General features: G+C 44.0%; 1 protein-coding gene across 2 annotated transcripts in view; it reads left to right on the forward strand.

Annotated features, from left to right (window-relative positions):
* The window catches only part of ELP3 (elongator acetyltransferase complex subunit 3), a 1566942-nt gene that overhangs the window by 77400 nt on the left and 1463169 nt on the right, over window positions 1-26373 (forward strand). For both annotated transcript variants that reach the window (XM_044061854.1, XM_044061853.1), the window contains exon 3: window positions 80-218. In XM_044061854.1, coding sequence (XP_043917789.1) covers window positions 80-218 — 139 coding nt within the window. The remainder of the gene's footprint in view (window positions 1-79; window positions 219-26373) is intronic.

A 26373-nucleotide genomic window follows, 5' to 3' on the forward strand; every position in this document is an offset into this window, starting at 1 on the left:
TGTATTTGATTCTCTGTAAAAGTCTATGAGCAATGTTGTGCTCTCGGTGCATTTTAATAGACAACCATTTCTGTTTCAGGCTAAAGACCAAGACTGCTTCAAAGTATGGCCTCTCAGCACAGCCTAGGCTGGTTGACATTATCGCTGCAGTCCCTCCTCAGTATAAGAAAATTCTGGTTCCCAAACTAAAGGCAAAGCCTATCAGGACTGCTAGTGGGGTAAGATACAAGTGTATGGTCCTTTTTAGCATCTCGTCCTCATAATTGGTTTATTTGTATTGGGCAGTTACAGTGCTTCTATTATTAGATGGATAAATAATGTTCTTTTCATGGCAGTGGTTTGAAAATAACTTTTAAGATGTGCAGAGGGAATTTTTGCCAACCTTTCCTGTACCTCGAGTATTACTGATGACACCTTTTTTTCCCATTTAGCAATAATCATTAGTTTGTTGGATCATTTGCCTCCAGCTTAAGCCTATGCTCAGGTCTGTCTTACAGTGCAGTGTTATCTGGTGTTGATTCTGGCCACTGCTGTAACATTGCAGGTCTCTACAACCTCAGCATTGGCCGTGCTGATGCTGGCACTTCTGACACCGATATTATCAGCTTTAGTGTTGGCCCTTTTCCAGCACTAGCATTGATGTCACTGTACTTGCATTGGGGCTGATGATGCCAGTTTATGTTGGGGCCCTCAGTTGCAATGATTATGGAATTCCCACATTCTCAGCAAAAAAGGCCTCTTCCTCATCTGTTGCCTTCCCCTACAAGATGCTCCTCAAAGCTCTTACGAAAACTAAACGCCTGAAATCTCCAGAAAAGTCACAGGTTTAGGGTTTATATAAGGAAGACAGACGAAGGTTCCTAGCCTAATCCACATATAGTCCCAGGTTTGAGGAGTACCTAGGACTTGGGACCGGAAAGAGTTGGTCAGCTAACCCTGTTCTTACTGTGTAAAGTTCAGATGGCCTGCATATCTTCCCAACACTCCTCATGGGTGGTTCCTCCATTAAATTTCTTAAAACATGCCACCAGAATTACATTGGGGGACGAGTTGTATGGCCCAAAATTTCAAAAGATTTGGTAGTAGTTTCTGCCCTCCTCTGTGTGTGGGCTTTCTTCACACAGATCCCCAAGTCTGACATCACAGTGCCCTGCTGTCCATCCCACAGAGAAAAGATTCACAGGTGTGGTTCATTTTAAGAAGTGCATTTGTATGCTGACCACTTTGTCTTTGTAGATGCTAAATTATGCTAGGCATATAATGCACTTTCAGTGAGAAGTAGCTAGTGAAGTTTGCCATGTACTTCAGGGATTGCAGGGCTAGCTGTTAAAATAGAAATTACCATCTAGGCCCCAACTACCCCAGACATAAGCAAGTCTCCTGTTGCTCACCATGTATAATGCGGAGGAGGCTGCTCTGCCCACATGATTCAGAATTGCTGTCTTGTTTGCAGTTGAGGCTAAACCTTAAGATTTTATTAAGAGTACTGTGTAGTGGCATTCTTGGTCTCTCCAATTTTGGGTCCCTACACTTTAAGGGAGGATGTACACCGGTACCTAGAAATCTTGGAAAAGTAGGGCAAAACCCTGATGGCTGTTGATGTAAAATTTCATCCGTCACAGCATTCCTTCCTTTGTTTTTTTGGTACTTGCGTATTATCGCAACCATATTTTCAACCGGGCATAATTCATTATGTTTGGAGGAAAATATGTATGGTAAACTTAAAAGGAGTGTATAAGCTATTATTTTTACTGTGCCACCTCATGTGTGAGGCAGGAAGAGGAATAATGGTCCACAGACTGGTATTCCAGGGTGCCGTAGGTTTCTGATGGGACTTGATTATAACACAGATGTGCCGGTGCCTGCTGCCTGACACTCGCCATAATGTAACTTTGGATGATCTGTACTCATGTTAACAGTGACTACTGGGTTGATGCAGTGTTTTAAACATTATAGTTTTTTAACATTGCAATGCCAATGTTATTAAAGGCTTTACCTGTATTTTTTAAGATGTATACAATTGTATTGTAATGTACACCAGTTCAACTTCTCCTTGTATTCTGATTCAGTGAATTTACTCAATTTAGGAAATCACTCTTCTTACCTGTAATCTTACTTTTAGTGCTTCGCTTTTCTGCATCCCTGTTTTTCTCTTAAAAATGTAGGTTACAAGCTGATCCAGCTTTACAAAATATGTCCAAGAATAAACAGGTCTTTCTTCACAGGGCTCCAAACACGCAGACATGTTTACAGCACTTCTCATTAAGGTAGGTCACGAAAGGATGCTACCCAGGAAGACGAATTGTGTCCTGATTCCTCTTCCAAGATCAAAAGCATTGTGAGACTAAAGTTTTTACCACTTCACACAGCCCTTTTCAGGTTCATATACATCATTTCACAAACAGATTACAAATTACGTCTGCTTGAAAAAGTGGTTGCGATAATACGCAAGTACCGGTTTTTTTTTTTTTTTTTCAGGAAGCAGCAGAGACTGTGATATGTACTGTCAGCATGGTACCAGTTTAAACCTCAACAAGAGGTCAGTGGAGAGAAACTCTGTAACTGTGACAACTTTTAGAAAGGTGACCGGTTTAGAAGCAGGGATGAATGGTGTTTTCCATGAGTATGTGGTCTGTCTACAGATGGGCAGCAGCAGTCCTGAGACCTTACCCAACTGTCTCACCCTGGAGATAGTGACGTTTGCCTGTTTCTCTGTCCATTCACATGGAGCTTCTTCACGTATAGCGGATGGATGAATTTATTTCTCCCACCCATTTCCTCTTGTTTGAAAAAGATCTATCCATATGATGCAGATAAAAAAGATCAGGATTTTTTCCAGGATTCTTTTTGGCTCCAAAGAAAGTGTAAGACGAGAAGCCAGTACTGAATCTCAGCAGCCCAACTTCCTCCAGTCCAAAGCAGACATTTCCTATCATCACAGTGCAGTATGTCTTTCAGTGCTTATCTAGAGAAGTTTGAATTTATTGTTTGGTCCTCCAAAAACATCTACATCTGAGTAATGACTACAACAGAGTCTGTGAGATGCTTATGATTTTGGGTAGGAGAGAGTTCCACACAGTCCTGTTCAGTCAATCTTAACTCCATGCTAAGAGTGTCCACCAAATGTCAGTCCATAGTAGCAACAGCTTGTGGATGCTGTAGGGGGCCATAACTAGACAACTGGTTCCTCACTGCTCTTATCAGTAGAAGCTCTGGAATCTCATACAGGAAGTTTCTGCTCAGATTAGTCCATTGCTAGGGAATTACAGTGAATCCTGCAAAACCCCAGCCGCTGCTTTAACAAAGTCTGACCTTCACAGGGTACACATCGGAGGCCACTCAACGCCATGCGATTATTCCACAGGACAAATTAGCCACTTTTCCATCTGCAGTAAGCAGGGATCATTGCATTTCACTTGGTTTCAGTGGAAACCGGCCTAAAAATGTGTACATAGTGGTGGTGCCTGTAGCCAGATTGTACATTATCAGGAGGTCCATGTGTCCTTGTATCAAAATCTCCAAGGCTTGCAAAACACGTCTGTAGTGGTGGTTGAACACAGACCATGTAGCCACAGGGAATTCCTTCCAGCTACCATGGATGCCTGTGCCTGGGGTGATTGGGGGGGGGGGGGGCAGTACAATTGATGGACTATTCAGGGTGTCTAAACATTTCAGGAGTCCTATCTTCAGATTGGTGTACTGGAGATGTGAGCAGTCCTGCTTAACTCTCTCGGCCTTTCAGGGCTGCATTCCTCAGGGAGCGATAACAGTACAGTGAGGCAACATAGCTGTAATGTAGTACTTTAGCAACCGGGGGCAGTCTTTGACAATCTGACAGTAGACCATTGAGATTCACCACTTCCATGTCACCAGCCATATTCCAGAGGAAGGTAGCTGTCTGACAGGCACATTCAGTGCTCTGTTCTTCTGCCCTGCAATTGTTCCCTCATCCATTCAATTGCATGATATTATTCCATCTGTGGAGCAACTGTAAAATGATCTTTTTGTGTCGCCAGCCACTGCCCTCATTCCTCTTCTGAAAGGTCAGCCCATGGATGCTTTGGTACACATGGCAAAAGCTGAACTCCCAGAGATGATAAATTTTCTCTGCTGACAAGGTCCATTAACAAAAAAGCCAGACTCCACAATATGGCCTTCACGAGTGTATTTCCTTCTCCATCACTCATCTATACCAAATGAGTTTCATCATGTTATAGCTGCAATAACTTTTCTGTCCCATACATCTAGAATCCTTACTCGGGTGTTCTTGTTAACTTGCTCAGATTAAAAGTTTAACTTCCTCAGTTCCATTACTAGCAAACAATGTTAATATACCTCCTCCTTTTTTTCAGAGAAACCTAACAAAATTGCCTGTAAATCCTTCGTAGATCCCCTTTTTGAAATCCGGTTTCACATTGAGACTTGTACTTCATGTTGAAAATATGTACTTTTCCTTTATTTCAACCTGTTTCTTCTGAAGACTCTTGGATAACCCTTTTTATTGGCCATTATCCTCTTTTTTTTTTTTTTTTTTTTTTTTTTTTTCTGGGCTTAATGCTCTTGGTGAAGTCTTCTCTAGCTTTTCATAGAAACAATTTCAGTTAGAGCTAACTTACCTCTCATGCTTACATTGACCACGTTGATCTCTTTTAGTATATTGCTGCCATTTCCAAAACAAGTGCATATAACAAACTCTTGTAGTTGGTCATAACCACCTTACCACATACAGTCCATGTATGCATGAATCTGATGTCCTCCTCTTCAGTTCCAAAATGGCCAAGGATTGAGGTCTCGATGGCCTGTACTCTCACTTAACACCCCTCCTTGGAACCGATTTATACCACAAAACTCCCCCAGAAGGGCAATTTCCGTAGACAAACCAGGCCAGCACCCTTCCTCAAGACTGTCTTCAACTCCTCCAAACAGGTCCTTCAGGTTGTGAGTGCTTCTGAAACAGACTTGGACTGCTTGATGCAGATGTTTATAAGGACTTGTATAACGATTGGATTCATTCCTTCCCTTATGGCTCCAAAGGTGGCCGGATCCATTGACTTTGAACCAGTCATTGATCCTCCACCAGTCCATATTTCAACTCCAGAGTCTTTGGATCTGTTCGTACTCCGAGCACCTATACTGTTAATATAGACTTCTTACTTCACTTTGGCACAAAGGTATTTTGATCCAACTCTCATGTTTATGGCTTTGTCACAGCTGTTGCAGTCTCTGCACCGAGGGATTGTGGCCTCACTGTAGGCACTGGATCCATTAGTGTCACATTCCTTGCTCCTGTCTAGATTATTAACACTTGACTCTTTGGCTTTTTATCCCTTATTGGAGCCTTCTAATCTCCTTACATTGTGATAATTTCTCCGAAGGGAGAGTTGGAGCCAACAGCTAGGGTGAGGTCTTTAGATCCTACAGAGGTAGGTTTGGCTTTTTCAGATGTTTGGGAGGATGATAGGACCTGTGGCACTGTAATCTAGTAGGAGACCAACAGATACAGTTCCATACCATGACACGCTCTCAAGTGTTCATGGGTTGGAGTCTGACCTTCAATCCACCTGCTCGGTAGTAGCATCATTCTTCTGAAGATTCGGGAGACTCTCTCCCCTGAGATTCAGAAAAAAAGGACGTGCAAAAGGAAGCACTAGACTCTCCTCAGTCTTCCACTACACATTCCAGCTCAGAGGATCAGAAGGGTTACCCACAGCTCCCTCCAGAGGAAGCCTCTTGTGGCAGAATATTGGAGCAGATGTGCGAGAGTGGAGCTTGGCCCATAGACTCCCCTCTCAGGGCAAGACTGTATTGATTATGGCTTATGGGTCACTACCATCTACATTCTTGGTGGTATCTCCTGTGGGCAGACTTATTGATCTTTCTGTCCAGAGATCTTGGCAAAAAGCTGATAAATCAATGAAGCAGCCACTTCAAATCTGACAGGATACTGCATCCTTCGAAGGACAGACAACATTGCTCAAAGTTTGCAGCGGTCTTCACCATCATTGTGACAACAGCTATTAAAAGAGCCATTAGACTCTTCTTTCATTCACCCCCCCCCCCAGTAAAAAGTTTGGGGCAATGAGCAAATTACGTAAGCATGCATATGCTTCGGGCACCTTCACTGTAAAAGCAATGAACTACACCACACATATGAACAGAGATATCCTGCCCAGCAGGACTTGTCTGTTCTGAAGAAACCTATTATAACAGAGTCTAGTAAGCAACATGAAGCTACCCTGACTACTATATGGGACATAACCAACCTCATACATGCACCTGATGCACAGTGTGGCAAATGGAGTGGCTAGGACAGTTGGTTCGGGCATTACAATAAAATGCCACACATGGCTGCACATATGTGACTTTGCATACAGCTTCAGAGCATTCTTCACTAATTCCCTCTTTGATGGTCATCCCTGTTTGGATCTTCTGTGAAGAAAAGCATGCAGAAGTGTGAGCAAGATGGTAACTCCCTTTCTTCTGCCTGAGTAAAGTTCAGGGTTCCCACAGAGATCATATAGTAGGCACCAAAAAGGACTTCAGTCTCCCTGGTTCAGGAAGTCTAAATTTAAAATGATTTGATTCATTTTCTGACAGAGGCAGCCAAGGCAGAAGTGACCCCTTTAATGCACAGTGGCCCAGAGGCAGAGGGAGTCTGCAAAACCAGGGATACCGTGGCCCTTTTTTGCATTGTAAGCAACAGTATCCGTAAAGGTCTGCCTCTTGAGGCAATTTAGAGGATGTCTTTCCCTCCACCCAAACACATGGCAGGTTATTAAGCAGGCAAATGGATGAGAGGGATAATATCCAGAGGCTATTGCATTCCCATTTTCCAAACAACTCCTCCTCCTCAGCCCAACAAGCCTGATGTCCTTCATGGATGCATCTGCAGTCATAACAAGTGGGTTGTCCTGTCGTCAGGCAGCCCTGCAGTCGGCCGGATTCCAAAGTCCGGGTCCGGCTTCGGCTGATGTCGCACTCCACCCGACGTCATCTCTGTTGGTCTTCGGGTATAAAAGCATCAGCCGACGCCATTTTCCTCCGTCTTTCTTGCGTGGCGCCGAAGCAGAAGCTGTTCGCAAGTGCCGGTCGGTCGGATCCAGAGATTACTTCTACCGAATACTACTTCGAAGACTTCTAAAGCTAAGTACCCCGTTGGGGACTCTTTCTTGCCTCAGCCGATGTCAGAAAAAGTTAACAATTGTTTAACCTGTGGGAAACAAATACCTCATAAAGATTTCCACTCTTACTGTCTGCCTTGTTTAGGCCCAGCCCACGACGTAGCAGCCTGTTCGGCCTGTGCCTCCTTCAACCGACGAACGCTTAGGCGTCGGTCGGAGTTTGCAGAACAGTTTTTCGGTTCTGATTTTGCGTACATTATGCCGTCGGATCCTCCGACTACCCCAAAAACGCAAAGATAAAGACCGACACTCGCGGTCCGCGGTTTCGGCCGAAACCACGGTAAAGCAAACCGCGAGTGTCTCTGTTTCGGCCGAAACCGAGAAAACTGCTCAAAGTACAGCTGAACCTATTCTTACAACTGAGGCCCCTGCTACAACTCTTGAATCGACCTCAGAAATTTTACCCACTACGGTGGTTGACTTATCAGACACCATCCCTTGGATGTCTCTACCCCAGCACGTGGTGCTGCTAGGCCTCCAGCTGCCATGTCCATTAAGGCCTTCGCCAGGGCTAAAGCAGCCAAGACTACTAAAACAGTGCCTGTTAAACCCCCACATCCAGGCCCTCTTCTAGTTCTCAAATGCTTTCTTTGGCAGAAGATTTAATTTCTTTAATTAGAGGATCTCAATCTCACCCAGACAGGGCCTCTCGCCCCCCAGACAAGAGCCCTAGGGCGGAGCCCCTGAGCCAGTGTCTTCTGATGATTCTGCTGATGAATCAGACATAACTGACCAGCCTGAGGCTCCTTCTCCAATTTTGAAGATTCTGATGCTGAAGAATCCATTCCAGCTGCTTCCCACCAGAAGAATTCTCCTTTGGGGAAACCTTGCATGCCATGCGAGAACAGTTCCAATGGCAGCAACAGGATTTTTCAGACTCCAGAAAAAGACTTAGGACCTTTCTGCACCTCCCACAGCACAGGCCCTTAGCTATACCTCCTGTTCTACCTGTGGTGGATGATGCTTTCAATGATGTTTGCTCCGCTCCAGATTCTTTACCCCAGCCCCTGCCAAACCAGACAGATTTTACAGGGTGCCAGATACTCATCACCACCTTTACAAGGCCCCACTTGCAGACCCAGAAACTATATCCCAGGGTCCCAAGGCAGTAGCCGCGACCACAGCTAAAAACCCTATTCCTTCTGAAAGGGAAGCAAGGTCATTAGACAGATGGGGTAAAAAGGTCTACACTTCAGCTACTCTCTCAGCTAGAGCTTTAAACTGTCAGTTTCACATGATACAATACCAAGAGTTTATGCTTGATCAGTTAACTAAAATCTAACCACTGATGAATCTCTTGATAAGAAATATGTATTAGAGATGGTAAATAACATACAACAGGTTAGCAACCATTCCTTAAAATGTGGCTATGATGCACTGGAGGCTTCATTTAGATCAGCCATGACAGGCACAGTGATAAGAAGGCATGCATGGCTAAAGGAACAAGCTTTACCGGATCATGTTAAAGCTAAGTTGCTAGATGCTCCTATGGACAAGACAAGTTTGTTTGGTACACCTGCCCAGCAGGTTATGAAGAAAATGGAAGAAAAGGCAAAATCTGTTCAAACTGTTAAAGATTTCTTGCAGGTTCAACCCCCAAGGTTTAGCAGGAACTGGCCTGCCAAAAATTGGTCCTTTCCTGACTCCACAAAATTTCAAAGGGGCAGGAATAGACGTTCCAGAGGCAGAAACCAATCCAGAGGAGGTGCCTACAGAGGGCGACAGTGGCAAGGTAACAACAGAGGCACAGCCACTGCCACTACATCAGCACAACCACAGTGACTTAATCCTAAATCCGCCTACCAGGGAACAAATAGCAGCTCCTCTAGGCGGAAAGTTAACCTTATTTTCAAAGAACTGGCACTACATAACAAAAGACAAGTGGATTTTACAAACCATAGATCAAGGTTACGGTTTCACTTCCACACTTTACCAGTCAAAGAGGAATGCCAAATCTACCTCCAAATCAAAAACAGAGGCTCTACGCCAGATAATGGAGTTAGCAAACATGAGAGCTGTGGAAAGAGTGCCAACAGCAGAACAAGGAAAGGGGTTCTACTCCAGACTATTCCTAGTTCCAAGAAAGGTAATAAGTTGGAGACCAATTTTCGACCTGTCCACCTTAAATACATACATCATTGTCCCAAAATTCAAAATGCTGACCCTACAGCAACTTCTTCCCATGCTGGGCAAGGAGTCTTGGCTGGTAACTCTAGATCTCAAGGAGGCATACCTGCACGTCCCCATTCGACCAATCTGCAGAAGATACCAGAGATTTGTAGCAGGATCAGAGCACTATCAATTCTCAGCATTGCCCTTTGGCTTATCTACTGCCCAGAGTATTCACAAAATGCCTGGCATCAGTAATCGCCCATTGCAGACTACAGGAATTCAAATTTACCCATACCTGGACGACTGCCTGCTACAAGGGGACAACAAAAGCAAGCTGACAACAGATTTACAAAGGGTCATTTACTTGCTACAAGGACTGGGATACACAGTCAATTTACAAAAGTCAAGGCTGATACCATCCCAAACAAGGACATTCTTGGGCTGAATTGGACACAGTACAACAAATGGCATTCCTGACTACAGAAAAACAAAAAGAACTTCTTCTTTACTTCTTGGCACTAACAAAACTGAACAAGTTAACAGCAAGAAAAGTTCTGCAGGCCTTGGGCTTCATGGCATCATGCATAATCTTGGTCCCATTTGCCAGACTACATATGAGGAAACTACAGTGGTACCTAAAGAATTTATGGTCCCAACACAGACACAGTCTAGAAACAGAAATCCCACTAATTCCATGCTTAAAACAGGAGTTCCTATGGTGGGCTCAGGCATGCCAGTCAAACCCAGGCCTACCCTTTCGCAGATGTCAACCAAGCCAGACCATCACAACAGACGCTTCAGACCTAGGATGGGGCCCACATGCTGGACAAATGCGTGCAAGGATTGTGGACACAGGATCAACTTCACCTGCACATCAATCTAAAAGAAATGCTGGCAGTAAAACTGGCAATCCAAAAGTTCAAACCATTTCTCAAAGAGGGCCAGTTGATGATAAGGACAGACAACACCACAGTCATGTGGTACATCAACAAACAGGGAGGCACTCATTCATACCCCTATGCAGAATGACCTTGGAGCTGTGGACCCTGGCACTCAGCTACAACATTCAGTTACAGGCAATATTTGTACCGGGAAAGACAATACTCTAGCAGACATATTAAGCAGAACCACTGGATGCCCACGAATGGAAGCTGCACCCGGACATCTTCAAGACCATCTCAAGAAATGGGGAATGCCACAGATAGACCTATTCGCATCACCTCTCAATCACCAGCTCAAAAAATTCTGCACAAGGACATTCCACCCACTAGCATGGAAAGTGGACTCACTCTCCTTCAACTGGAAAGGCCTAACAGCATATGCATTCCCACCTCTTCCTTTGATACACAAGGTACTACTAAAAGTCAAGGAAGAACGTCCAAGGATAATCCTGATAGCTCCAAACTGGCCAAGACAACACTGGTACCCACTACTGAAGAGCATGTCTCGGAACAATATGTGGCCAATACCCTGATGCCTTTGATGTTAACTCAGAACAACTACGGCATCATACATCCAAACCTAAAACGCTGCAACTGACTGCATGGAACATCACATAGCAGCAGCTAATCCAGAACTTTCCCAAAGAGTTAAAGACATTATTCTTGAAGCACGCAGACCTTCAACAAGAAGGAACTATGCTGGAAAATGGAAAAGGTTTGTCATTTGGAGTACGGAAAGAGGAAAAGATGTGTCAAACATAGATATGCCTAACATTCTGGAGTATCTGGCGAACTTCTTCATTCAGGCCTGTCCTACTCCTCCATCAAGATACATGCATCAGCTATTTCAGCAGAATACAGCTTTGATCCACCTGTTTTTCGCACCCTTTGCTCAGGCAGTTCCTCAGAGGAATCAAGAATGTAAAACCTCCAAGGAAACCACCATTACCAGCTTGGGATTTAAACTTTGTGCTAGAAAAGTTGACACTATCACCCTTTGAACCAGCAGCAACAGCAGACCTACAACACCTGTCATGGAAAACTGCTTTCCTACTGGCAATTACTTCAGCAAGGAGGGTTTCAGAACTACAGGCCTTAATGGCAGTGCAACCCTTCCTAATCTTCCACCAAGATAGAGTGTCCATGAGGACTAATCCTACATTTATGCCCAAGGTGGTATCCAGAGTGTCTTTAAACCAGGCAATCCACCTACCTACCTTCTTTCCCAACCCACAAAACAGAGGGAAAGAATACTGCATACCTTGGATGTACATAGACAGCTACGCTACTACTTGGACAGAACAAAAAATAGCAGAAAGACTGACCAACTTTTTGTAGCCTATGCAACAGGAAGGGAAGGAAAAGCTATTTCCAAACAGACAATCTCCAAATGGATAGGAAATTGCATACGATACTGTTACTCCTTCCATGGAAAACCAATTCCACACAACATAAGACCTCATTCTACAAGGGCAACAGCCACTACCACAGCCTTCTTACGAGGAGTGGCAACCAAAGACATTATTGAGGCGGCTACTTGGACCTCCGTGCATACATTTGCCAAGCATTATAATTTGCCTCTATATTCCAGATCCCGAGCAGGGTTTGCCACTGCTGTACTGCAAGGGATCCTAAACACACCATAATCTACTTTTATCCTCCTGCTCTAGTTGGCTATGGTATTCTACCCACTTGTTATGACTGCAGATGCATCCATGAAGGACATAGTACAGTTTTGTACCTACCATAAATGTAGATGTCCGAACTGGATAGCATCTGCAGTCAGGATTACCCTCCCTCCTTCCCTCTGTGGTACTCCTAGGGTGTTTACCCTCCTAATAGCTAGCTGTTGGGGAGTCTTTATGGTGTATTTGTTTGTATATATGTACATATATGCTTATTGTTGTGTTTACCTCTATCTATTTGGAAACATTGGCATCTATCCAAATTTTTAGCCTGCAAGAGGGCTACTGGCATCTGGGGCAAGAAACACTGAGGAAAATGGCGTCGGCTGATGCTTTTATACCCGAAGACCAACAGAGATGACGTCGGGTGGAGTGCGACATCAGCCGAAGCCGGACCCGGACTTTGGAATCCGGCCGACTGCAGGGCTGCCTGACGACAGGACAACCCACTTGTTATGACTGCAGATGCTATCCAGTTCGGACATCTACATTTATGGTAGGTACAAAACTGTACTTTGCCCAGTGTCCCATCCAGTTAGGTGAAAGTAGCTCAAAAAGAGATTCTGTTCTAGAAAAAAAGTGCAATCCAAGATGTCCCTCCAGACAGAGAGGGTCAGGTTTTCATTCAAGGTTCTTTTTGGTTCCTTTGAAAACTCAGGACCTCATGCCATTCTGGGCATCAGCCTAATAAACAACTATGTTCATAAGACTCATTTCAGAATGGTCACTGTGCAATCATTTCTACCCTGTCTCAGGATGAACAATTGGATTTTCTTTCAACTTCCATGTTACTTCTCGAAAAGATTGAGGAGGAGTTTGGGGGGGGGGGATTCTGTGCTTTCAGATAGGAGATGGGTCACTACCAGTTTAGAGACTGTGGTGAGACTAAATGGCACAGCTTTAGAGGTATCCAATAATCTAATCCCAAAGATGATTACTCCCATTACACATCCACCACTTCTACTATAATAAATTGTGTGCTGTTTACCAATTCCACTGAAAGGAACACGGCTTATCTGCCTTGTACTTTCAGTAAACTTCCTACAAGAACCAAGAAACATGGCTTCCAGAGTCTTTTTTTCTTTAAACTGATTTATGTCCTTTTCAGGATGAAAGACCAAAGGACTAACAATGTTCTTATCAGGACAAAGTTACTCCACTGATCTCCAGATGTCTTGTAAAGATGTAACATCAAGATGCCCTTGCTGGACAAATGTAGTCTTATGATTTTTATTTAGTGATTTTTTTTTAAGAGATTTTACATACCACAGACATCCTTATCAGGACAAACTGACTGCAATAAGGATACCTGCCAAATACAAATGTTCTTACAGGGACAAACTATTAGTAATTACAGGATCTCAATCCAGACTAAATCATCCTCAATAAGACCTGGTTGTTGAGATGAAATCCATCAGATATCTTTTTCTATGGAGACTTTGTAACTAAACTTTTGTCACCCAGATTTCTATATCCTTACTGGGACAACCTCTGATCCACAAAGTTAAACTACTACAACAAAACATTCTTATTAGGACAAGCTACAGCTTGCTTCATCTTGGAACCAGCCACATTCCTAGCTCCCATTCTGAAGTAATTGGGACTGGGATTACTTGCTTTGCAGTATCAACTGGGTAGTTAAATGAAGATCTAGTGGGAAGAAGTTAACGTATGCAGCAGAGGTAGGATGAGTATATGGAGTATCATAATTGAAGAATACTGTTTATGAAAAGTAAGGAAGGTGGAGAGCATTAGTGTTAATTTTTTTAATTTGATTTGTTATTGGTGGATGGTTGAAGCAGGTTACAAGTGTTTTCCTTTCTGAGAAGGGTTACTGTTTTTCCTTTAAATTTTATTGTAGATAGTAGTATTGTGGAGTTGAGCAGATACAAAAGTCCCATAGCTTAGCAGACAAGCTAGAGAATGCATGGTTATTGGAGGTGAGTTGTTAGGTCTGGCCAGTAGTAGGTGTAACATTGGCATGTGAGTAAAGTTGCTAAGGGTTTTTTTGGCCATTGACTAGGGAGAAAGGTAGAGTCATTCTGAATCCTCTTATGAATAATAGAGAGGAGTAGTAGAGCCCCTTGTTCTTTAATGGGGAGCCTGTTCACTTGCCAGACTGTGATTCAGTAGGGCTCATTTCTTATTTGAGATTTGGAAGTCTTTGAGTGTTTTGGTTGAGGCTTAGGTAAGTAATGGAAAGGTGTATTGTAACTGAGGTGGAAGGGTAGAATTGTAATATTTTGTGGTATCTGAAGACACTGGAGTTAATCATAGCTTTTAAGTTTGTAGAATGTAGTGTGATATTTTAAGCTGGGGTTGAGTGACCCCAAGGTGGGAAGGGAGTATTCAAACTGAAGCTGAAGGACAGTTTTGCCTATAACATTTTCTCTTTGGAATTGTGAGATTTTGTGGCATCCAAACACATTGGAGCTAATCATAACATCTACGTTTGTAGCATGTAGTTTTATGCTTTAAACTGATGTGACCCCAAGGTTTATGAAGGAGAGGACATGTTCTGTAGGCTAGTTGTTAAATGATAATGGGTTTGTTAATTTGGGAAATGTGTTCAGTTTTTGGGGTGTGCCAAAGAGCACAATTCTATACTTTTTGCTGTTCAAAGTTAGATGGGTGCAGGGTTTGGAATGTGTGTTTTTGTGTAGAATTTTATTTGTTAGAGCCAAAAAATACTAATATCTGCAGAAATAATAACTTTAGTTTTTCGATCTGTAGGCAAGACTCTAATGAAGAGAATAGGTGTCAGGTTGGATCTTTGGGAAATACCAATGATGATTATATAGTGGTGATGAGGAATTGTTGCATGGAGCTGTTGTATTTTGCTTTTGAAGGTTCTGTTTGACAGGAGACTAGTAAACCAGTCTGAAGTGGTTGGTCTAAAACTAGTTTAATCAAGATAATTGAGCATCAAAGGCTTTGGATAAATCAACAGAAAGCACTGGTAAAGTAACACTTATTGGTGTGGGTGGTGATGTTATTTGTTTTACTGTTTAGAGCTTCCTCCTTTTTTATTTAGTCAAGTGTGTAGATGTTCTTCGTGTTTCACTGTTAAGTCATCACATTTCGATTATCTGCCTGCAGGTAGCCCTCAGCCAGCCTGAATTCCAGAGTCTTGGATTTCTGCGTCGGATGCTGTCTCTTCTTCCATGACATCAGGTCGTCTGGGGTATAAAACATGCAGCCAACGACATTACATCAGTCTTTCTTGCTGCGCGGTGCCCAAAGCAGAAGCAGTTCACAAGTGCCGATCGGCCGACTCCTGAAATTTTCATTTTCGAGTTTCAGAACCGAAACCTTCAAAAAAGCCAAGTACCCCATTGGGGATCCTTTTTCTTGCTCTTAACTGATGTCAGTAAAAGATAACCATTGTATTACCTGTGGAAAGCAAATACCTCAAAGATTTTCATTCATACTACATTCCTTGCTTAGGCCCAGACCACAATGTCCCTCACTTTCGGTTTTGTGCCTTATTAAACCCCCGAACTATTCGTCGTCGGGCTATATTTGTAGCAAATTATTTTGGTACTCAGTATAACTATCCAGAAATGGCTTCGGTAAGCCATCCGACTACCGATATTCCTAAAAAAAAAGTAAGAATAAAGACGGAGACAGACCGCATAGGTCCAAAACTGCTGACGATGCTTCCGTTAAGCTAGTCGCCAGTCCGCCGGTACTCGGTGAGGCACTTTTGCAACCCCTGATACCCGCTACTTCAGATTCGCAGGCCTCTTCTGAGACCCCTTCAGAGTCCGGTATGCCACAAGATGCTATTTCGACTATGGAACCTGTGGATGTCTCTACCTTGGGTGGGTCTGGAGCCACTGTGCAGGCACCGGCTTCTGAGGGAATATAAAGGCCTACAGACTTGCATGTTAAACCGAAGCCATCTTCTTCATCCAGGCCTAAAACTCGCAGCACGCCTAGAAAACCAATGTCCAAACCGCATGGTCGGGCCCATATGCTTAAAAAAAACAAATGCTTAGAATGGCTGAAGACCTTATTACCTTAATTAGGGGAAGCCAGCCTTCCCACTCTGAGACCTAGAACTGATTTTCCTTCTGATCAGGAATCTGATATTTCTGTTTCTTCTGATTACCAGGATTTGCTCTTATTTATCTATGAGGATTCTGATGCAGAGGATTCCATTCCCTCTGCTTCCCCTCCAGAAGATTTTTCTTTTGGTGAAACCTTGCATGCTCTTAGGGAGCATTTCCAATGGGAAAGCCAGGACTCCAAAAAGAGGCTTGGGGAATTCTTACTCCTTCCTCAACACAGGCCTTTAGCTATCCCTCCTGTTCTGGATATTGTAGATGATGCTTTCCTGGAATCCAGCCTTTCCCCAGACACCTTACCTCCAGCTCCCAGTAAACCTGAGAGGTATTACAGAGTACCTGACTCTCACAAGTTCCTCTTCAAGAATCTTACTGCGGATCCAGACACCATTTCACAAGGACCAAAGGGCATTAGGGCTACTGCTGCCAAAAATTCTACCCCGTCTGATAGAGATTCTAGAGCCTTGGACAGATGGGGTAAGAAGGTATACACATCTGCTACTTTGGCCATTAGGGAATATTTCTCTGCCTGAAAAATGCAATGGCTGGAGCTTTGTGAATACCCTGGGCGCAGTAGAGAAGCCAAAGGGAAGTGCAGAGAACTGACAGTTTTATATGCCAGCAGCATGTTATGGGACTACTTAAATGGAAAATCATGTTGATTCCTGACTGTGCTGAACACAAGGAATTATAGGATTTAAGGCATTCTGCAGAACAAGTTGGTAAACATATTTTGCAATGTGGTTTTGACTCTTTAGAAGCATCTTGCAGGGCTGCTGTCACAGGGTCTGTACTTAGAAGGCATGCTTGGCTTAAGGAGCAAAACTTGCCAGATCTTATCTATCAACTAGACTCCTATCTACATTCCATTACTAACTTTCTTGTCACTTATCTATCAACTATACTCTTCTCTACATACTATTGCAAACTTTTAAACAAACTCCTTAATCTCTGCTGTATCATACTACCCATTCCAGTATTTCTGTATCAGCTATATCTCCTATTACCTTACTTTCTCATTTTCCGGTTTAATGTCTTAAGTATTTTTTGTGCTTGAAATACCCCATGTATTGTGGAATATGCTTATTGTGCTTGTAATAACTTGTATATTGTGTTTATATTTTTTACCATGTATTAGATAGCGGAGCTTTTCTCCTCGGGCCTCCACTGAAAATGGACATGTATCCAGTTGGACTAGCCCGGTTAACAAATGTAAAATAAAATAAAGATCATGCTAAAGCTAAATTACTTCACGCTCTCTTAAACCAGGACAGCCTGTTTGGCAACATAGCAGAAGTCCTCAAAAGGATGGAGAAAAAAAGCTAAATATATGCAAACTAAGAATTCCTGCAAGTACAGCCTCCCAGATTTAGTTAGGCATTGGCCTTCAAAGAATTAGTCCTTTCCAGTCTCTTCCAGGCCGTCTGTCCAAACCCAGGAACAGCAGGCCACCTAGGTTACAGTCTCAGGCTACACACAGGCCTAAGCAGTGGGGGGGGGGGCTCCCACTTCCAAAGCAGGGAGTAGTAAGGCACCCCATATGGAAAAATGACACTCTTCCAAGCCCTGCTCAACTGCCTTCTCCCTTAGGAGGAAAGCTCGCCCTGCATGCAAGAAACTGGGAACTCATTACCCAAGACAAATGGGTTTTAAATATAGTTTCCCAAGGATTCAGATTCTACTTCCACACCCTACCAACCCCAAACGGTTGGCCGGATGTACCCCCAAATCAGTGGGCAGAGTCTCAACAGCAGGTTCTCTCTCTTTTAAGTATCAGGGCTATTCAACTTGTCCTAGCAGAAGAAAGGGGACTAGGTTTTTATTCAAGACTTTTCTTGGTACCCAGAAAATAGAGCTCCTGGCCCCTCTCTATTCTAAACACCTTTTTGGTAATTCCAAAATTCAAAATGCTAACACTTCAACAGCTGCTTCCTATGTTAGGCAAAGATGCCTGGTTGGCAACCTTAGACTTAAAGGAAACTTACCTGCACATTCCAATAAGGGAATCTTGCAGGAAATACCTACGCTTCAGGGCAGGCTCCATGCACTGTCAGTTCTCTGCACTTCCCTTTGGCTTATCTACTGCGCCCAGGGTATTCACAAAGCTCCAGCCATTGCATTTTTCAGGCAGAGAAATATTCAGATATAAGCAAAAAATATATAGCCTCAGGCAATAAAACAACTAGAGTAAAAAGAAGCAAATGAGATAAAACAGTAGCACTGGATGTAACAGCAGAATATCCAATTTATTGTAAGTAAGCACTTTCAAGGGTTCACCTCTTCATCAGACTGATATTCTGCTGTGTTACATCCACTGCTACTGTTTTTTCTCAAATATTCAGATATACCCATAACTGGATGATTGTCTGATTCAGGCAGAAAGCCAGGATTTGCTTTTATAACATCTGGCATTCGTAAAGAATCTTCTAACCTCACTGGGGTACATCATAAACGAAAAGAAATCTCACCTAGTACCCTGCCAACAGATTGTATTCCTGGAGCAAGCTTGAACACAACTTCCCAGATGGCTTTCCTCACTCCAGAGAAACAAGTTTATTTGACAACCTACTTCAAACTACTGGCCACAAAGACCCAGCTATCTGCAAGGAAAATTCTGCAAGCCCTGGGGTTCATGACCTCTTGCATTCTACTAATTCCATATGAAAGACTGCATATGAGGAAACTACAATGGTATCTAAAAAGCCTATGGTGTCAACATTCTCAGGATCTGGAATCAATGATTCCTATCATTCCTTGTATCAAGACAGATTTCCTTTGGTGGCAGAGGCCTGCTACCACAACAAGGGGCTCCCTTTCACTCTACGCCCTGCCGACCAAACCCTAATAACAGACGCATCAGACTATGCATGGGGGGCTCACTTGGCATGGCAGTGCATTCAGGGCAAATGGAACCAGAGACCTATGCACCTGCATATCAACCAAAAAGAAATGTTAGCTGTACAGAATTCCCTGACAGCCTTCAAAGACCACATTCTTCCAGGACAATTATTGGTAAAGACAGACAACACCACAGTTATGTGGTACATAAACAAGCAGGGGGGGGAACCCACTCATACCCTCTCTGCAGACTAGTCATGGCTCTGTGGAACACAGCCTTGAGCTACCAAGTGCACCTACAGGCTCACTTCCTGCAAGGCAAGCTAAATTCACTGGCCAATGACCTAAGCAGAAATCTCATGGACCCACACGAATGGAAACTGGAACCAAAAATATTCAAACTCTTGAGGAACAAATGGGGGACTCCAGGGATGGACTTGTTTGCTTCCCCTCAGAACTACCAATTGAACCAATTCTGCACAAGGACTACCCACAATCAAGCTTGGAAAGTGGATGCCCTGTCCTTTACCTGGGAAAGCCTCTCTGTTTATGCCTTTCCCCCTCTGCCACTCCTCTTGAAGGTTCTCCTAAAGATCAAACAGGACAAGCCAAGGACAATTATTGATTGCACCAGACTGGCCACACCAACACTGGTATACTGTCTTGTGCAGTATGACACTGCTGGAACCATGGCACCTGCCTCAGATCCCTTCCCTGCTGTCCCAGCAGGCGGGCCAGATTCTGCACCCTCAGCTTCAAACCCTGAACCTTGCAGCCTGGCTAATTCCTTGAGCTCTCCAATAGCATCCCTCAGTAAGCAGGTGCTAGATGTCATTCTGGAGGCAAGGAGGCCTAGTACTAGAAAATACCATGCTGAAAAGTGGAAAAGATACTGTTCCTGGAGCCAGACTCGGGATGGGCACAACGGTGTCCAGCTTACCTCATATACTTCAGTACTTAACAGAATTGCTCCACAAGGGCCTATCCTTCTCGTCAATTAAAATTAATACCTCTGCCATTTCAGCACATTTAATACTGAACCACCCCTCTTCTCTCACCCCCCCCCGCTAAAGCAATTCCTCAGAGGGACCAGAAATTTAAGACCCCCCCCCCCAAGAGAGTCCCTAATCCAGCCTGGGACCTTAACTTTGTGTTGGAAAAGCTCCCGCTCCCTCTTTTGAGCCAGCTGCAACTGCAGAGTTGAAATTCCTTTCTTGGAAAACAGCCTTCCTTCTAGCCATCACTTCAGCAAGAAGAGTGTCTGAATTACAGGCCCTCATGGCAGTACAGCCCTTCATAGTCTACTATGCAGACAGGTTTTCCCTCAGGACCAGTCCTTCCTTTATGCCCAAGGTGGTGTCTCATGTGGCCCTTAATCAGTCCATTCATTTGCGTACCTTTTTCCTGAATCCACAAAGCAAAGGAGAACAAATACTGCACTCTTTGAATGTGCACAGACCCTTAGATTCTATTTGGACAGGACTAAGCCTCTCAGAAAATCTGAACAACTGCTAGTTGGCGTTGCTGCAGGGGCAGAGGGGAAGGCCATTTCATAGCAAACCATTTCTAAATGGGTAGCCTATTGCATTAATTTCTGCTATAAGCACCATGGAAAACCTACCCCACAGGGGATAAGATCACATTCCACCAGGGCTGCTTCTACCTCTACAGCCTTTCTTAGAGGTCTGTACATACCTTCACCAAGCATTACCACGTGCCTATTTTTTCTAAATCTAGGGCTGGTTTTGCCACTGCAGTCTTGCCAGGCTTAATAGCTGGCCCTAACTTCATCCTCCCTCCCTTAGCTTTGGGAATCAACCCAAATGTGATGACTGCAACAGTAAAACACGAAGAACATAGTACAGTTGTGTACACTTACCATAAATGTAGATGTTCAAGTGTGTTCACTGTTGCAGTCCTGGTTACCCTCCCTCCAGCCCCCTGACTTCTCTTGGCTCTACCTTTCCTTTCCTTCTTCTTTGGTGTATTTAAGCTTTCTGGTGTATTTGCTTTTTGATGGAGAGGTACCATAACATATAATTTCTTCCCATTGTGGGGGAACCTGACATCTAGTGCAAGAAAAACTGATGTAATGGCATCGGCTGCATGTTTTATACCCCTGACGTCATGGAAGAAGAGACTGCATCCAACGCAGGAATCCAAGACTCTGGTATTTACCCAAATGTGATGACTGCAACAGTGAATGCACTCTAACATCTGCATTTATGGTAAGTGTACACAACTACTTTTTTTTTTTTTTTTTTTTTTTTTTAATACCATGACAGGAATAGACCTCATTCTAAGTCTGTGCACAGGAATAGACCTCATTCTAAGTCTGTGCATAATTAAAGTTCACAAAATCAGTTTTGCTTCCATCTTTGTTTGCTATGTTTGCTCTTCATAGCACCTGGAGTGTACTTTTGATTTTTTCTCATTCTGTAATTAATGTGGGGTTACCTGTATTGCTATCACATTTAAGTATGCTTTTGAAATTCTTTATTAGCCCAGTTGCTTCTGCTACATTTGGAATTGTCTAGGGCAGTTTGAGTATTTTTGTGTTTTAATAAAGCCATGCCAATGTGAAAATAATATGCTGCACTTGTAAAGGTATGAGTCAAGCTGGTTGCATACATCTTTTTCAGGTTTCCTGGGCGGGGGGGGGGGGGGGGGGTTGGGCCAGAAGTCAAAGGTAGCAAATGGTTTTGTGCATTTAAAGAGATGGATGAATGTGGCTTTCTTTCAGATCTCAGGGAAGGTTTGTTGTGTGAGAAGTTGCTTACATTTCAGATGTGCTGGTGTAGATTGTTTTCATATTGTTGAGGAACTTGGAGAGAAAGTTCATCATAGCCTGGTGAGCAGTCATGTGAGAGGGATTGCATTAACTTGTCAGTTTATTTTTGGAAAATTTTCTTTGGGTAAAATTGTCCAAAAGCATCTGAGCAGTGGGAGTCTGAGATACTGAAAGCATTTCCAATAACGTAAGTTATTTCCTTGTACTTCTGAAGTGCCACTAGATGTCTTGTGAGACAAGGTACCCCCCACACTATGTGCATGATGAAAAGAGATGGTAAGTTTGACCCACTAAATGTTCATAATGACTGTGATATCAGTCCATCTGTTGAACTCCTTATAGTACTATTATTGTAAGCGCATAACTTTTTTATTGAACCAAAGTTTGTCTTTCCACAGATCTAGATGTTGTGAAAGGGGTCAATTCACCCCACCCCCAGAGACCCTTAATTTAGAGTTTCTCCATATCATGCAAGAGAAAGGACTGGTCTACTGAGCTGTTTTTTCCACAGGGGAATCTATAGAAGTCCCTTCACCTTCCACCGCAATCCTTCTGGTTGGATCCTTTGAGCAAGAGAACTCTGACCCATTAGCCCCAGTTCTAAAGAAAGCAGAATGAATAGTTTAACCTCTGAAGGATTATGTAGTTTGGGGAGAGACTCCCAAGCCTGACATCACTGTTTATATGACAGCCCTCCTAGGGCTTCCACTGTTCACAGCTCTACTGTCTATCCTCCAGGTCCATGGTAAGGCTTGGGAAGCATGACTTTGTCTCTGCCATCTTTCCCTTGTTAACTACTTTAGCCACACGATGCACTTCCAGTGAGATGTGGCTGCCAGATTGCATCATTATGTGAAAGAATTGCCGGAGAGGGTCCTAGGTTTATTGGCGTTTGCTAGGTTAACGACCACAAGGGCCGTTTTAAGCCTAGCCATGTGTCTCAGATCTCTGACAAGTTCTGGTACCCTTGAACCCTTGATAAGTGTAAGCAGGGGCTTGGGAGATGAACCATTTACAGGTTGCCTGTCTCCATTAGAGACATAGGTGACAAGCCAGGAATGAATTTCCTGTTCTCCATCCAGTTGCCCAAGTTGTACTTTAATTGGGTTAGGGAGGAATTTGCATGAATGGGGAGGAGCCTGTTCCAGAGATGGAGTAGTCTCCGGAATACATACCTATCTGTCCAGCATGTCCTATTTGTATCGCACGCAAGGTTTACATCTTTAAAATAGCTAATTCTGGTGCTGTTTGTTTTGTGGATATGTAGGAAGTCCATCGGAGTGGGATCTAACAATGCCCTGTATGCCAGACATAGATCTCCCCTCAACAGCCTGAAGAAGACTGGGATAGGGCCTTGATGCAGTCTGCATAGGACATTTTACGTACGCCTTGTATTGTTTTAGTGAGGAACCTCTGTGGACATTCCAGTTGGATATGCCTTGTTAGTTACATACCAATGACATTGTACTCAATGACAGGTCTGATGAATGCCAAATACAGTGGAACAATGACTTCCTTGGACCTAGATGCCATACCTTTGTTTATATGTTACACAACATAGAATAGTTTTCTCACTACTGTAGATGCATGATGGTCAAAGGCTATAATGTGAAGTTGTTAAATCTCGCCGTTTATTCTCACTGTTGGGTTCGGAGCCGATGGCAAGCTCAAGGTTTGCCAGTAGCTCGAGACCAAGCCCCTTATCCCACAATGCACTGCTGGAATTACCTCTGATCTAGTTTGCCGCGGCAAGAGAGATCTAGGTGATCCAGCTAGCTCGGACCATTTTAGAAAAAAATTAACAGCAAGTCTATAAAATATTTTCTTTTTTGTTTAAAAAATATAGTGTGTGTTAGTACCATTATATTTACTCTACTCTATAGTTAAATACTTAGTATAAATAGTTTAAAAGTTAGGGCCTTGTTGGCTTCTTAGTTTGTGTGGGCCTTTAGCCCTTTTTTCTCTACTTAATCCTTATAATAGTCAGGCTTTTTCTGTGGGCCTCTTAGCCCTATATTTGTATATATATATAATACTGTTATATATAGTGCCCAGATTGGGCTTAGTTGTTTGTGGATCTAATTTGCTGTTTTTTCCTTTAAAAATGTCGGATGATAAGGAGAAATCCCATCCCAAATCGGGATTAAAAAAATGCCCAGATTGTGGGCAGAAAATGTCCGTCGCTGATGGACACATTCAGTGTGTCTACTGTCTGGGGGCTAAACACCTCCAAGACTCCTGTAGCATTTGCCACTCCTTTTCTTCAAGAGTCCTCTACTCCTTTTCTTCAAGAGTCCTCTTGGAGAGAAGGAGGCAACTTATAGACAGGGGATTGCTACAGCAATCTTTTTCGGAAGTTTTGAGTAGCCATGAGAGTGCTAGTACGTCCTTCAAATTCTCAAAATCCAAGTCTTCAGATAAGGTCTCAAAAAAGGCTAAGGTTTCAGGAGGAGGGTCATCGGTTCCACAGTCGTCGAAACCGAGTGTACCTTTGATTCAGAGCCAGCTCTCAGTATTGGAGCCGGTCTCTGAAGTTCCTTCTTCACCTCTGCTCCAGTCAGGACTTTCAGTGCATTCAGCTAAATCTTCAGTCAGCCTTTCAGATTTGGACATGGATCGGCTAGTGCAGAAGCTTTTACAGGTACCAGGACTTGACAAATTGTTGTCGGCCCTGACCAGCTCGTCGGTACTGAAGACCATGGAACCGGATTTGTCTACTCCTCCGAGCTGTACTGGACTCTCTGAGCCGAAGGAAATTGAACCAATGGTGGTAGAACCCTTGGAGCCGATACCCACACTGGTGTTATTGGCTCCATCTACTCGTTTGTCCTCGGCGCCGACCAAAGGCTCTAGGAGCAGACGCTCTCCCGTCGGGTCTGGGGTGGATAGTCTCACCGTCTTGTCTGTGCAGACTCTTCCTCTCGGGGCTTTGGCTTGGATGAGCTCGGCTGCTACCTCAGGCTCGGAGCCCAGGGTTTCGGTGCCAGGAAGATCGGACGGTACTCTCGGGTCCGTCCACTCCATCTCGTCTGGGCCATGGTTTTTTCGATGCTATGAGGGGAGTTTTGTCTCCAAAGACAACGTCAGCATCAGTTCAGCTTTCCCTCTCCCCTCAAGCTCTTGTGTCTGCTTCTTCATCTACCAATCCCTCTAAGCGTAGAGACCCCAAGCCTCAAGTACCCCCACAGGGCGTCCCCTGCTCTTCTGAGACCTCCCCAGATCCCCCCACTGAAGAGGTGCCCAGGAAGAGACTGTGCAAGAGGAGGCAGTTAGACTCCCCACAGGAGTCTTTGACATCTGACACTGACTTAGATGAGTCAGAAGGGTCCCCTCGATCTGAGGATGAGTCCTTGCTCTTGAAGGCTTTTGGGTCTCAACCTTCCACTTCTTTGGTGTCTCCGCTTTACGACGAGCTCATGGATCTGATCTCTTGTAAGGCGTGGGAGTAACTGGAGGCCATGGAACCTGTCCGTCGTAGACCCAATAAATTCATATCTGCCCCAGTGAACAAGCCATTTTTGACAAAAGGAGTGCCTGTTGATGCCATGGTGGTAGCTGCAGCCACGAAAAAGGAAGTATCTAAGACATCCTCTTCTATCCATCCCCCTAACAGAGATTCTAGGGTTATGGATAGATATGGGAAGCGCATGTTTAGTTCAGCGACTTTTTCTCTGCGTTCACTGAACTACTTAACCCACTTTACAAGACTACAGAGAGACCTCCTGAAAGAGCTAGGAGATGCTGTCCATGGTACGGTAGCTGCAGGAGTGGCCGACAAAGTCAACGCCCAGCTCGCTACCCTAAACTCAGTGGTGAACTCGTCCATGCGTCTCATATCCTATGCAGCTGATGGTTCGAGTAGAGCCACTAGTTCAGGCATTGCTCTTTGAAGACGAGCCTGGATGCGTCTCTGTTCCTTTGCGGAACCCTTTAAGTCTTCCTTTATTAATACCCCATTTGATGGCTCATCACTGTTTGGGCCCAAAGTAAAGGAAACTTTAACCAGGTGTGAGCAGGAAGGCAAGACCTTATCTGCCGTTGGGGTCTGTTTTTCGACCCCCTACTCGACCCTACCCCAAGGGCCCTAGGGGAGGAAAAATGTGGTTCCGAAAACCTCAGGCAACCTTTCAGGACACACGTGGAGAAACCCCCTCTAGAGGCAGAGGAGGGGGTTATAACGGAATATGCCGCCCCCGTGGCAGAGGGGGTCCGCAGCAACAGGGTGACAGGGGTTAATTCTCCGGTCAGTCCTACCAGCACCCCTGAAAGAGGGCCCGACTGTTCGCCTGTCTTTGTACCCAGAAGCCTGGCTAAACAGAACATCGGATACTTTGGTACAAAGCATCATTTCCAGAGGATGTTTCATACCGTTCTTAACTCTTCCCATTCCTATATAGAAAAACCCAGATGTTCCACTCAGTCTCAAGGAACAAGCAATCGTAGAGGTCCACAGATTGCTAGAAAAAGAGTCATCCAGCCAGTCCCAGCAGACCAAGTTGGATTCGGAACGTACTCCAGATTCGTTTTGGTACCAAAGAAAACAAGGAACTGGAGACCTATCTTGAACCTCAACAGACTCGACCAGTTCGTAAAGAAAGAGAAGTTCCAGATGGTCACGCTTCAGTCCATTCTTCCCTTCTTAGGGAAAGGCGATTGGATGTGCTCCATGGATCTCAAGGACGCGTACTATCACATAAAGATGAACAGGCACTCCAGAGATCATCTGCGCTTCCGGCTCGGAGTCAATCATTACCA

The sequence above is a fragment of the Protopterus annectens genome, chromosome 2.part0 (genome assembly GCF_019279795.1).
Source record: "Protopterus annectens isolate FY-2018-M chromosome 2.part0, PAN1.0, whole genome shotgun sequence".
Taxonomy (NCBI): domain Eukaryota; kingdom Metazoa; phylum Chordata; order Ceratodontiformes; family Protopteridae; genus Protopterus; species Protopterus annectens.